Below are 14,377 nucleotides of genomic sequence, written 5' to 3'. Positions count from 1 at the left end.
AAGACGTGTCCAAACTCCGTTTCCCAGTAAACCTAGATAAAGTTTGGTGGTGGCAGTGGAAATCCAAGGGCAAAGGGTAAAATTAATGTGTACCTTGGGGAAGTTTTAACCTAAGCTGGTAAAAGTAAGCTTAGGAGGTTTTCATGCAGGTCCCCACATCTGTACCCTAGAGTTCAGAGTGGGGAAAGAACCTTGACAGTCGTAGGTTGTCATCCTGTTTGTGGACCAGCACTAGAGCGGGATCAGAACATTTTGTTGGAGGGTTTGACAGATATTTGCTGACAGCAGGGGAATGGCAAAACTCAGGGATCCTGGTTCCATTCCAGGCTCTGGAGAGGTGTGTGTCCTGGTAGTGACAGACCCGCTTCTCCTGTTCCCCAAAGCACCCCTTCTGCGCCATCCCCTCTGAGCAGTCCCTGTATCGGTCCTTGTCTCTTCTCCATCCCTTGCTCTGTGTCCCAGTCTCATTCTTCTTCTCTACCCAGTGCCAGTCTCCACTCCTCAAGCTTCTCATCCCCAGGCCCAGTCTCCTGGACAAGCCAATCCTGGACTTCACCTCTAACTTCCCCAGCCAAGTCCCAGTTTCCCCCCTGTTCTCTGTGATGTCCCCCCCCACTGGGGTCCTCAGCTGATCTGTTTCTCACACTTATCCCTGCCTTGGGTTGTCCTGTCTGCCCCAAACCCCAGCTCCCCTCCCTGGATGCCTCTTTCTGTCTCAGGATTTCTCTCTACACACACTTAGTTTGTGTGAAACTGGGGTGTAGATTTACCTTGCATTAGCCTGCTGCACACTCAGTGTATGTGTGGAGCCAGCTGCTGCGAACTGACAGTCCCCTAGTGCTTGGAACTGGGAGAGATCAAAGCACACAAGGGAACTGCTCGGGCTTCTCTTCACTCCCACACTAAATCAGTGCCACTGTATCCATGCAGCGGAGCTGATTTAACGCGTCTGGTGAAGATGCATTACGTCAATGGGCGAGCGCTCCTTTGTCTACATAATTAGTCCACCTCATCGAGAGGCAGAAGCTCTGATGGCGGGAGAGCATCTCCCACTGACATAGTGCGATGGAGACATTGCTTTAAGTCAATGTAAGTTACATTGCTTGGGGGGAAGGTGTTTTCACACCCCTGAGCGATGTAACTTACATCAACTTAAGCAGTAGTGTCGACAAGGACTCAGTGCGCAGCAACACCATCCACATGGACACTCGGTTCATGGCAGGACAGTGCAGGGTAGATTTACACCCCGGCTTGCCACGCACTAAATGTTCATGTAGATCTGCTCTCAGTCTCCCATAGCCCACTCTGGCGGCTTATTCCAGTCTCGTCACCCAGTTAGTCTTAGACTCCCCTGACACCCTGGTTCCTCATCTGGTCTGTTTCCTCACCCACCTCCAGTTCCTCCCCACTGCTTCCTAGTCCCAGACTCCTCCCCCAGTGAGTCCCAGACTCCCACAGCTCCCCGCTCAGCATGTCACAGTCTCTCCCCTCCCACTCCCTGTCCTAATCTCTTTCCTGCTCCTCCCAGTCCCAGTCTCCTTGCCCAGCCAGTCCCCATCTCCCGCTTTCTCTCCCAGTCCCAGTTTCTCTTCATCCACCAGCCTCCGGACTCAGAATATTCCCCCTGCATCCTTATCCTCATCTACTTTCCCCTGCCACCCCAGTCTGCATTCAATTCAGGTAGCTTCCTCCTCACACTGCCTGGGCCCAATAGGTGGATACAGTCTCCCTCATCTCCGTTCTAGTGCCTGGTGCCACTCTGGCCACAGCAGCCAGGAGCATAATTTCAGCATAATTTTATTGGTTACATATCTTGCCACTGCTGCAGCTCCTCTTCGGGGACCGTCAGCTTGTTGCGGTGAAGGGGCTTGTGTGCTCCAATGATCCTCAGAGCGAAGTTGTCGGGAGATTCATTTTTCTTCAAATTTGGTATCATGAGAAGATTCCGTAAGACTTGAGAAATGCTAAAGTTGTTACAATCTTTAAGAAAGGAGATAAATTGGAGTGTGGAAATTATTGTGGCATTGCCTTGCTATCTACAGCAGGGAAAATTCTCACCCGTATCCTCTTAAACCAATTACTTTCCCTTGCTAAAGAAATATTGCTGGAATCTCAGTGCAGTTTCACGCCATCCTGCAGGACAACCGACATGATTTTCGTTGCCCATCAAATCCAGGAAAAGACTTGGGAGCAAAATCAGGATCTGTACATGGCCTTTATTGATTTGCCAAAGGCCTTTGATTCTGTCAATCGTGAAGCCCTGTGGAAGGTGCTGGCCAGATTTGGCTTCCCTCCAAAATTTATTAAGGGCCTAAGGCGTCTTCATGATGAGATGACTGCCACCATTCTCTGTAATGGCTTGGAGATGGATCCTTTCGTCATCAAAACTGGGGTTTAGCAAGGATGTGTTTTTGCCGCAGTCCTGCTCTCCATGTATTTAGCAGTCATTTTGGTCCTTGTTAAAGACCACCTCCCCACTGGAGTTGACATTTAATACAGAATGGATGGGAAGCTTATTAATCTTTGACGTTTCCTCTCAAAGTCTAAAATCCTCTCCTCGTCCATTACTGACCTTCAGTATGCTGATGACTGTGTCAGCATCACACACACTGAAAATGACCTTCAGTCCTCACTGGATTTTTTTTGTATAAGCTTACCGAAGCCTACAACTCTCACTCAATATCAAGAAAATGAAAGTGCTCTATCAGCCTGCTTCAGGCCTTGCACATGAGCCACCTTAAGCACCATCGAGGGACAGACTTTGGAGAGCATTGAGGACTTCTGTTACCTCGGTAGCCAACTTTCTCAAAATGCAAAAATGTGCAGTGTGATCCAGCACAGGATCCATTGTGCAAGTGCTTCCTGTAGGAAATTGCTCTGGCACATTTTTACAGACTGTGACCTATGGGAGGAAACCAAGATCCAGGTCTATGAGACAATTGTTATTCCTACACTCCTTTATAGATGAGAAACCTGGGTGACCTATCGACAGCACCTCAAGAGTCTGGAGTGGCACCACCCATGATGCCTCTGGAAGATCCTTTGCATCAAGTGGGAAGATTGCTGCACTAACACCAGCATCCTCATTGAAGCGAATGTCACCAGCATTGAAGCAATGATCCTCACTCACCAACTCCGCTGGGCTGGACATTGTGTGTGGATGCCAGGCTCTTGCCTCTGAAAACAAGCCCTCTACTCTCAGCTCACCCATGGTCAGAGATCCCGTGGTAGTCAGAGGAAACCCTACAAAGACACACTGAAAGCGTATCTCAAGAAAACTCAAGTGGACATTACAAGCTGGGAGGAGCAAGCAACCAACCGATCACACTGAAGCTATATCCTCCATCAGGCAGTGGTGCACTTCAAGGAGAAGTGCCTTGCCCTTGAAGTTGAAAAGAGAGAGAGAAGGAAGGAAAGAAAAAGAACTTTCTCCTAGCAGGCAGCAAACCCGTCAGGCAACATCAGTATGTACTGCGGGCAGATCTCTGGTTCCAGAATCAGACTCCTGAGTCATTTCAGGACCCATCTGTAAATCTGTGGTAGAGATCATCCTCGAATGGAGGGATCTTCCATGATGGTGATGCTGCTGCTGCAACCAATGAGGCTGTGGGCCTATAGACAACAGCCTCTGTCACTGTGCATCCCTGATTCACTCCCTGGGCACCATCCAGCCTGTGCACTGACGGAGGCAGGAACCTTGGCAGAGGAGACTGTTTTGGCAAAGTTTGGTATTAATCCAACCAGAAATGAAAAGTGAAAGCTGGACGAGAAGTGGTTGAGGGAGACAAGGTGGCTGAGGTAATATCTTTTATTGGACCCACTCCTGTTGGTGAAAGAGACAAGCTTCTGAGCCTACAGACAGCTCTCCTCTGTCAGATCAAAAGCTTGTCTCTCTCCAACAGAAGTGGGTCCAATAAAAGATATTGCCTTACCCACCTTGTCTCTCTAATATCCTGGGACTAACACGGCTACAGCAACACTACAAATAAGCAGACAAAAGTTTGCTAGTATTCTGTCAGGACAGCATCTCTCAAAAATCGTTTCGTGCAGAAACGTCTCTCTTACAATATGTGTTTGTTCTCAGTGATATCCAGTGCACAGGGCTAGTTTGTTGATGGCTGGCTGGTTATTTCTGGAATAATTCTGAATGGGCCAAATGCTGCGTCCTTTATTCTGACTCTACTCAATTTGTACAAAGCAAACTCACATTACAGTCAGTGGCCGATTGCCTGAGTAAGGAATCCTGGGTTTGTCCCTATAAGCTGGCCCTGCACCTCTGTCCAGGGAAGAGGAGGCTTAGTGATGATATTATTCCTACTAAATGTTAAAAAGAGGAGTTAAAAATAAAACATCATGGGTCTGTAGTTGTAATGTTAACTATTCAGTCACAGTAAATGCCTCCATAATATGATATTCCTGTGCTGTGTAGGGTAGAGTTTTATGTTTGACTGAGCCCTCTATGCTATGCTAGATCTACAGGGTATCACAGATTTTGAAATCTTCTATTACTGGTTGGTCCAAAATGTGAGAAGTAACAGAGCAGACGGGGGAGTGCTCTCGGCTAAATCTAATTCTGGCCAAGCTGGGAGAATCTGCCCATTCCTCCATCACCCTATGAGGGTGGCAAAGGGGCTACATAAATGCCCCATCCTCTGTACTTCTGTAGTTGGCTGTCTGGGTCTGGATTTTGGCATGAATGTAACATTTTCAAAAGTGCCACAGCGACTTAGGAGCCTAAGCGACATTTTCATTTTTCATTTTCTCTCCTATCTGCATTTTAGACCCGTTCTGAGGGAAAGGGAAAGGAAAGATGTGGCACGGAAACAACTGGAGATGAGATAATGAAAATGCTTCACAGTCACACAGGGGGATCCTCGGTGGCCAGTGTCTTGAACAGTAATAATTACAGCTCAGTAATAACAATAGTGACAGGACTTGCTCTGTTATTTGTTCATCTCTCACTAGGGTCACAGGCACATGATGTCCTCTGTGTTCAAGTCCTTTTGTCTGAGGGGATTTGCCTTTCAGGACTGAGCTGACTGATTCTTACCTGAACAGGTCACTCCAGCATCCCAGTCATGAACACAGTAATTTATTTTCCATCCACTGTTCCTACAGTGCCAGAGGGCAGACTCGGTACCAGCACAGGCAATGTCATCAAGCCAAATTGGTCCAGATCCTGCTCCAAAATGAGCATTACGATGGGCACTGACAGCAGCTCCACATCCCAACTGCTTACAGACAACCCCAGCATCTGTCATGTCCCAGCGAAAATCACACACCGTCCCCCACTGGTCCTGGTGTTTAACCTCTACTCTCCCGGCACAGGGGCTGCCTCCATCCGCCAGCCTCAGCTGGTTGGCACCTTCAAAGAGAGACACAGAGCAGGGTCAGAGCAGCAGAGAGCCCCCTCCCCAGCGTTATAACAGCAGAGTCCGCGCCCGGCAGCAGGGGATCCGCGCCCAGAACCAGGAGAATGGGCCATGCCCAGAGCTGCCTCATGGCGCCACCTTCTCACGTCTCAGGGCCCCCACTCGGGGCTGTCAGTGCTGTAGCTCTCGCCATTTTATGCCCACTCTGGTGGTTTGGGGTATTTTTACCTGTCTCATGAGAACACGATGAAAGGCGCCAACTCATGGAGTTTCCCTTATTCCAAATGGTGCCATCTCCTGTCACTGGGGCTGAAGTCAGTGAGATGCCGCCATCTCCCTACAGTCTGTCAGCATGTGGGCATATGGCCGCCCTGAATAAAGCTGGCTGCCACTTCCCACTAAAGCCCACTCGGAACATGGCTGTCTCTGTGTGGCTGAGGGGGCTGGAGAGGACCCTGGGACCATGATGGGTAGCAGAGACCCTGTGAAAGGAGGCTGGGGAGAGTGAGTGGAGCAGGGCACTGAGGGGACAGGAGGCAGATTCAAGGATTGCAAGGGACTGGGGTAAAGACGATGAGTCGGCCGGAGGGAAGGGTGGAGAGGGGGTTCTGGAGCAAGGGGAGGAAAGAGGGTGGGGAAGGGAGAGAGTCTGTAACGGGGGCAGGAGGGACAGAGGGAGGAGGGTCTGGAGTGGAGGGTGGGAGGGAGGTCAGAGGGGTGTGGGAGGGAGAAGTGGGGGGGTGTCTGCAGTGGGGTTTAACAGGGAAGCAGGAGAGAGGGTCAGAAGGGAGTGTAGGAGAGGGGACAAGGATCTGAAATTGGGGCAGGAGGGAGGAGTGGAGATGGAGCGGAGGGTGGTCTGGAGGTAGAGCAGGGAGCATGGGGTTGGAGGAGGTTATGGAGCAGGGGGAAGGAGGGAGGGGAGGAGAAGCGGTTTAGAGAAGGGTGTCTGCATGGAGAGGTGGAGAGAGGAGGGGGTCTGGAGTGAGGGACAGGATTAAGAAGTGAGGAGGGGGTGAGGAATCAGGGCAGGAGGGAGAGAGGGGAAGGGGGAGAGCAGAGAGGGGGAAAGAAGGAGGCATGGGGAGAAAAGGGGCTCTTATAAGTGGGGAAGGAGGAGGGAGGGGTGGGGAAGGGTGATCATGTGTAGGGGAAGGATGCAGGGGGCCTGAAGCAGGGCAGCAAGAGGGTGAGGAGGGGAGGGGTGTGGCGCAGAGAATGGGAGGGAGTGGAGGTAGCCTGGAGCAGGGGGACAGGAGGGAGTATTGGGGAGGATGGAGGAGTCAGGATGGAGTGGGGGGGTCTGGTGCTGGTGGACAGGAGGTAGGGGAGGGATTCTGGAACAGGGGGACAGGAGGGAGTATTGGGGAGGGGAACGGAGTCTGGAGTAGGGAGGGGATGGGGTCAGGAGTGGGAGGGGCAGGAGAGATGGGGAAGGGAAGGGAGGGGGCTCTAGTATGGGGACAGTGCTTCCCAGTCTCAGGCAGAGAAGTCTGGGGGCAGGGGTCAGGGAAGTGTTGCTGTTTGCAAAAGACTAAATCAATCCTGTTGTGTTTACAGTGACATTGTAGTTGATGTCAATGGTTGATGTCAGTGTGAAGGTCTCCAGTATCTCTGTCTGTAACTCACCCCTGACCAGTAACAGAAGTTCTGTGTGTGAGTGTGAACTAAGCTGCATGAATTAGCTCAGTGGCTGTCAAGCTCTTTCCCAGCCAGCCCTTCATCTGTCGGAGGAACTGAACCAGGATGGGAGAGTGAAGGCAGTGCTGGGCAATGGACGGCAGTTCCCGGTCTCAGGGGTGAGGGGAGGGTAAGCGCAGTCTCCAGCTGAGCAGCCAGGGGAGTCGTGCAGTTCGGGTGCACTAAGGGTGATTTTTCAGCCTGCGATTCTCACCCCCGCGCTGGCAGAGGCGTAGAGGGGGGATCTACAGTCCAAAGACAGACTGAGAAGCAAGAGTGGATGGTTTTTATAGTCTCATGTTTTTTGATCTGTGGCGCTTGGCAATAGTGCTCCCCACCGGAGCTTCCTCTCCCGACCTGCCCCAGTGAGACAGGTGACATCCCTGTGTGGGCCCTGCAGTCTCAGGCCAAGAGCAGCTCATGAGGATTCAGCTAAATCGACTGGGCACAGGGTTGAGCTAAACCGCAGTGGCCTCTCTTGGACTGAAATCAGCGCCCCCATACGGACACTAGTGCCACAGGCTCCAACACTCAGAAGAGGAAAGTGGTGCTTAAAAGGAAAGTTGCTTCCTACACGTTTCTCTCTTCCGCTGGTCTCCATACGTGCTGGAACTAGGGCTGCTGGGGGCGCTTCCGCACCCCTTGGCGTGAAGTGGTTTCCATCATATACAGGGTTTACAGTTTGCCCACATGCTTTTAGCACCCCCACTATACAAATTGTTCCAGCCCCACGCTGGTCTCTTCCCGCCTGCGTCCCCTGGGCTCTTCCTCCCTCCTCTTCTCCCCTTTCTACCTGGCCTCTCTACCCTGCAAGTACAGGCTGCTCCTTCCCCAGATGAGCAGCAGACTCTGCTTCCACTCCCTGCCATTGAGTTTTCCCCCAATAGCTCTGAGTTCCACCCCCTGCCCCCAGTTGTGTCAAGAGTTTTTTTTGTATCTTTGGGGATTGTGGAGATGCAAAGCTGGCTGCTGGGAGAGAAGCAGTTAACAGGGAAGGTGAGGAGAGGTCACTGGGATATTGGCTGGGAGAACTGGTCCCCAGGACAGGGTTTGAAGACCCAGGGCTGTCCCTGGTACTGAGAGCAAGTATGGGCATCATTATAATGCCCATGAGTTACGGCTACATGCCAAGTGCACTGTGACCCCTGGAACAGGCTGGTTGCAGCAGTGGATGGCTGAGCCAGGGACACCACATTTATGGAGCCTTCATGGAGCTCAGAGAACAGTGCAGTTCACACCAGTACGTGGCCAGACCATCCCGCTCCTTCAATGCCAAACAAATATAAAACACTTCTTTTGCTGCAATCCACAAGGAAGGTTATCCAGGTGCCGCTCTGTTCAATCCAGTCCCAAAGGAAACCCCTTGGGCCTGGTCTGCACTAGGAAAAAGGGGGCTTTTTTTTTTCAATGGAGTTAACTCAGCAATGTTCGCTTGTGGCAGGACCCAAGGCTGTAACGCTGCTCTAGCTACGAGCACACAGAGTCCTGTTTCCCTGTACACAGTAAAACCTAACAACAGCCGGCAGTTTCCTTCTTCAGAAATCCCCCAGCCTGCCCCTCCAGCGAGCTCCAGCAGGCTTTGTTTCTTTGCTCCCTTCCAGGATCCCGGTCACAACTCCTTCTACTGGCTTCTCCCTCAAACAGTCTGACGCCAGCATCCTAGCCCCTGCATTGGGAACAAGGGAAACCCCTGGCTTAGCTCTGCCCTGCCATGTGCCCAGTGCCTTTGGCAGTAGCCCCCGCTGTCTGCAGCTGTTTTAACTACTGTGACGTTATTGACAGAATCTGTAACCGTATAGATCGCTGTTGCAACCTCTGTTATATATTTGCATCAAATATTGTACGAAGGTTGTCGTGTGAGGTGTCTATGGGAGGGTTATGATTGGCTGATTATAATTATGCTCTCTGTATATGTGTATCATTTTGTAGTTGAAGTTATGAATATTGGCTCTATACTGTCTGTATTTCAAACTTGTGCTATGCTTCCGGGGAACACCCCAGACAAGTTGGTGTCAGCTCTGCCTAGCCTGCTGGATGGCCCATTCAGGACCATCAGCTATACAACTGACCCATTGAAAGAAGGCGGATACACCTTGTGGCTCAGCAAGGTATGCAGGGACCTGCCTATGGACAGATCGCCAAGGTTTTTTCTTGCCATGTGCGCCAATGCTTGTTTTTGGAGTAAAGAAAGAGAGTCCGCATGACAAAAGACTATAAAAGACTGCTGCAGCTCCTTCATCTTGTTTTCAATCCTGCTTCTTACCTCTGGAAGGACTTTGCTACAAACGGAAGCTCTACACGAAGGACTGAATGACACATCCCAGCTGTGGATGTTCTCCAGAGACTTGATTTGAACCTGCAGTTTATTTCATCACTGCTACAAGCCTGAACTAAGAGTTTTGCCATTACTGTATGTAGTTGATTCCATTTAACCAATTCTAGCTCTCATCTATATCTTTTTCCTTTTATGAATAAACCTTTAGATTTTAGATTCTAAAGGATTGGCAACAGCGTGATTTGCGGGTCAGGTCTGATTTGTATGTTGACCTGGGTCTGGGGCTTGGTCCTTTGGGATCGAGAGAACCTCTTTTCTTTTACTGGGGTATTGGTTTCATAACCATTTGTCCCCATAACAAGTGGCACTGGTGGTGATACTGGGAAACTGGAGTGTCTAAGGGAATTGCTTGTGTGACTTATGGTAAGCCAGTAGGGTGAAACTGAAGTCTTCTTTGTTTGGCTCATTTGGTTTGCCTTGGTGTGCACAGAAACCCCAGCCTTGGGCTATAACTGCCCTGCTTTAAGCAATTTGTCCTGAATTGGCACTCTCAGTTGGGTCCCATCAGAACCAACATTGTTACAACTACATAAAGGATCTTGATTGCTCCATCTGTTGAGCCTAAAAGAGAGTGATTGGCCCAGCCATTGGCTTTCATGAGATCTGTGATTGTCTTTGGATTGAAGACTCCCTGATTGCAGCCATCAGCCCCTCTCTGGATAACCAGGGCTGGATTTCCAGTTAGGCAAAGTAGGCACATGCCAGGGGGTTCTGGCATTGTAGGGGCACTGAAGGTTGCCAAGTATGAGATTTTCTAGCTGTAAGTTGCTGGGTGGGAGGGGGGGTTAGCAGTCACAATTTGAGGTATTTTGGGATAGTTTACTGCCCTACTGCTGCTAATCATAGAAGATTAGGGTTGAAAGAGACCTAAAGAGGTCATCTAGGCAACCCCCTGCTCAAAGCTGGACCAATCCCCAATTTTTGCCCCAAATGGCCCCCTCAAGGATTGAACTCACAACCCTGGGTTTAGCAGGCCAATACTCAAACCACTGAGCTATCCCTCCCCCCTGCCTGCACTGCTCAGGATTTCTTGGGAGGGAGCCTCCTATTTGCCCCGCTCCCTGCCAAGACGCCCCACAAGCCCCTTGTCTCATGTTGTTTCACGTCATGCCCCCTCCCCTTAGGTGACATTTGCAGCACGTGCAGAATTCTTGTCTGAGGGAGGCAGAATTTTTTTTTCTGCAGAAAAGGTGCTGCGGTTCTGCCTTTTGCCCACCAGAGGCCACTGTGGTACCAGAACAGCCTGAGCAGGCTTAGGCTGACTGGTCTGGAGGGCAGCAGCAAACACCTAGCAGTCGGGTTGTGGATGCATGTCAAGGTTCCTTCGCCACTCTGAACTCTAGGGTACAGATGTGGGGACCTGCATGAAAGACCCCCTAAACTTATTCTTACCAGCTTAGGTTAAAAACTTCCCCAAGGTACAAACTTTGCCTTGTCCTTGAACCACATGCTGCCACCACCAAGAGTTTTAAACAAAGACCAGGGAAAGAGCCCACTTGGAGACATCTTCCCCCAAAATATCCCCTCCCCCCAACCCCTACACCCCCTTTTTGAGGAAGGCTTGATGATAATATCCTCACCAACTGGTATAGGTGAACACAGACCCAAACCCTTGGATCTTAAGAACAATGAAAAATCAATCAGGTTCTTAAAAGAAGAATTTTAATTAAAGAAAAGGTAAAAGAATCACCTCTGTAAAATCAGGATGGTAAATACTTTACAGGGTAATCAGATTCAAAACACAGAGAATCCCTCTAGGCAAAACCTTAAGTTACAAAAAGACACAAGAACAGGAATACACATTCCCTCCAGCACAGCTCATTTTACAAGCCATTAAACAAAAGAAAATCGAAGGCATTTTCTAGCTAGATTACTTATTAACTTTACAGGAGTTGTGAGGCTGCATTCCTGATCTGTTCCCAGCAAAAGCATCACACAGACAGACCAACCCTTTGTTCCCCCACCTCCAGATTTGAAAGAATCTTGTCCCCTCATTGGCCATTTTGGGTCAGGTGCCAGCGGTTACTTACCTTAGCTTCTTAACCCTTTACAGGTGAAAGGGATTTGCCTCTGGCCAGAAGGGATTTTATAGCACTGTATACAGAAAGGTGGTTACCCTTCCCTTTATATTTATGACAATGCATTTTTTCCTCAAGTGAAAAGTTACAGCAGCCTTCTTGGAGCCAAGTCAGGAGGCAGAGTGGGCCACACAGGGCTGCTGGGGGGCACAGGGCCACATGGGGATGTGGGAGGGGGGCTCCAGGCAGGGCCACATGGGGAGGGGAAAGGGTGCTGAAGATGCTGTGCCTAGGGGTGCATAAGGTGTAAATCCGACCCTGAGAATAACAATCACATTTGCATGCTGAACCTATCTTATATTTCCACTAATTCTGTGGCCCAACTTGGAATAATGACCCAAATGCAGCACCCTGAACCCTGGGGAAGTTCACATCTGGGTCTGGGAATGAAACTCGTGGCTTTGGTCCGTCCCTGATATTTTCTCATTTGTTTGCCTGCACCCCACATCATTGTACAAATTTGTTTTTCCACACAATTTAAATAGGCCAATAATTGTGAAACACAATCTTCTGGCAAAGACTGACATGGCCTCTACTCAGGGCTCAGGGAGGAGGATTGGGGCACTGAGGGAAAGGAAAAAGTAGCTACATGGTGATATCCCCTACATTGCATACACCCCTGCCTCACTCTGTCTGCATCATGTGAAACATACTCAAACTTCCTAAAGAAAACAAAAAACTTTCTAGAGGATGATGCACATATGTTCATCAGTCCAACAAAAATCCACTGAGTTGAACATGTGCTTGGCATCATTATAGGACACTATCCACAAATAACTGCACAGTCCTTTATCCCTCACCAGGGGTCACTATAGAATTCTCTGCCTTTTGGTCATGCACAGCTGTGTCATGGGCTCTAACCCCAGCACATTATATATGAACTTCTTGAGAATTTGAAATATAAACTCCAAGTAACCTGATGAACAGTCAGTTTACTCAGGATTTTCTGGGTTCCAGCCCCCTACTCACCACACAGTGACTGAGCTGTCTGTGAAATACACATCAGGGCAGGTTTTTCTCTAAGACAATAATTGAGACTGACCTTGCTGATTATGAAGGTCAGGGTCAGTTTCTCAGGCTGGCGCAGCAGCACATAGGGTTCCCGTGACCCAGCTACTGAAGAGCAGTTCACTGCCCTGCCAGACACATGGATCATTCTCGTGCTGTTAACACCAGCCTAGCAGGTTCCAGTCACTGTATTATTTGAACTGTATCTGGGCCCACATTAGATTGGGACCTTATTTTTAATCAGTTTTGGAGTCTTTGGGCCAGATTCACACCATGAATTGCCACAGCACATGCTGCTGTAACCCATGGTCTGCCTGCCCCGCCCCCTCTCCCCCCACTGGTGTTAAGTCTGCCTGCAGCTGGGACACTGGATAGCAAGGAGCCTGCAGCCCCCTCTGTGCTGGAGGAATGAGAGTGGACCTGAAACTGGGCAGGGGTGGCCTTGAGGGAATGAAACCAATATGGCCATGAGAGGCCCTGATGAAGCACCTCTGCCATGCAGCTTGTGCTGGTCGGGCTTCTCTAGACTCCAGCTAGGATTCAAAGCTTCTCTGCTCCAGCAGAAGCCCTGGGGGAGGGAGGCAGGGCTCCTGCAGGATAGATCTTCCTGCTGGCAGAGCTTCCAGTACCCCCAAGGGCACAGGGCATTGCACACTGCACCCCAACACACACAAACACACACACCTGTGAGGGAGGAATCACCTCTGGGTTTATTTAGATAAATCCTGCTCACCTCAAACTTGCAAAACTTCTACTGGTTTCAGTGAGTGAATGGAGGAGTGAGGAGCCGGGACTTGGCCCTTGGAGCTGTTAGATTCTGGACCAAACAAACATTTCTGTTGGATCCCAAATTATTGACATATTTGTTTGGGTTTAAAATGCTAAAGTGATCCCCAGCCAAGGCTCTGGGCACCCGGACGCATTGGTAACACACTCAAATCCGTGCCACATTAAGTGACCATTTCAACAGGATCTCAGCCAGACAGACACCTACATAAACTCCTTCCCACCCATTTCTCATTATGTGATGCATGGCGTCAGTCCTTCCCACCCCCTCCCCAAACAAGTGTCTGTTGCAGTGTGCCCAGAAAGTCACCTAATTTGGGCTATTTTGACCCAAAGAGTAGATCAAGTTCCAGCATCCTGGAGCCCTCACAGAGAGCACCCTACCAGCCAACTCTCTCCTTTATAAAAGGGGGAACCAGCTCAGGCAAACCTTCTGATGACAGATGTGGCCGTACAGCATGGGTAGAGAGGTGATCCCTCTGGGAGGCCCGTCCCAGGCCATATAGGAATTTATAAATCATCACCACACCTTAACCTCCACATAGAGCTGGGCAGCCAGTGCAGACCCTGCAGCACGGCTGTAACATGCTCCCAGCCAGATGCCCCGCTCAGTAAGTCGCTGCCATTTCCAGCAGCTTTATTCTCGGAAAGGTTTTAAGGTGCAGCCCCACACAGAGGTCATTGCATTAGTCCAATCTCAAGGTAACAAAAGCCTCTGTAACAGTGGCAAGATCCAATCCCAAAAGGAAAAGTCCAAGCCTTGCACCGATGGTAAAAAGTTGACAGTAAAAGTCACAACCCTAGTTCCAGTTAACCCAGCTCCCCTGGTGAAACACAGAGGAGACTTACCTGCTGTGTCCTGAATTGTGAGGAGAAGAAGCCACAGCACCAGAGTGGAGAGATGACCCTTCATTGCCAGCCTGACCTGCTGTCTCCTCACTCACTGCACTGGCTGCCCCTAAACACCTGCCAGGGCTCCTCTATGTCTGACAAGTGACAACAAAGCAGTGGAAGGGAAATATATAGATTCAGAGGCTGTCATCAGCTGCAGGAAGGAACCAATAGCAAACCCATCTGCCTTTTTAGTTATTATCAGTGGTTTTATCTGTGAATGTATG

The 14,377-nt window shown here is 49.9% G+C and overlaps 1 protein-coding gene across 1 annotated transcript in view; it reads right to left on the bottom strand.

Moving 5' to 3' along the window:
* LOC144268931 (antigen WC1.1-like) overlaps positions 1-14,172 on the bottom strand; it is a 50,724-nt gene extending 36,552 nt beyond the window's left edge. The window contains exons 1-2 of the mRNA XM_077824281.1: positions 14,109-14,172; positions 5,051-5,365 (exon numbers count right to left, since the gene is read on the bottom strand). Of these exons, the coding sequence (XP_077680407.1) occupies positions 5,051-5,365; positions 14,109-14,172 (379 nt within the window). The remainder of the gene's footprint in view (positions 1-5,050; positions 5,366-14,108) is intronic.
* Between the last annotated feature and the right edge of the window lie 205 nt (positions 14,173-14,377).

Source organism: Eretmochelys imbricata, chromosome 1 (genome assembly GCF_965152235.1).
Source record: "Eretmochelys imbricata isolate rEreImb1 chromosome 1, rEreImb1.hap1, whole genome shotgun sequence".
Lineage (NCBI taxonomy): Eukaryota > Metazoa > Chordata > Testudines > Cheloniidae > Eretmochelys > Eretmochelys imbricata.
This window is presented reverse-complemented; position numbering and strand designations above follow the sequence as displayed.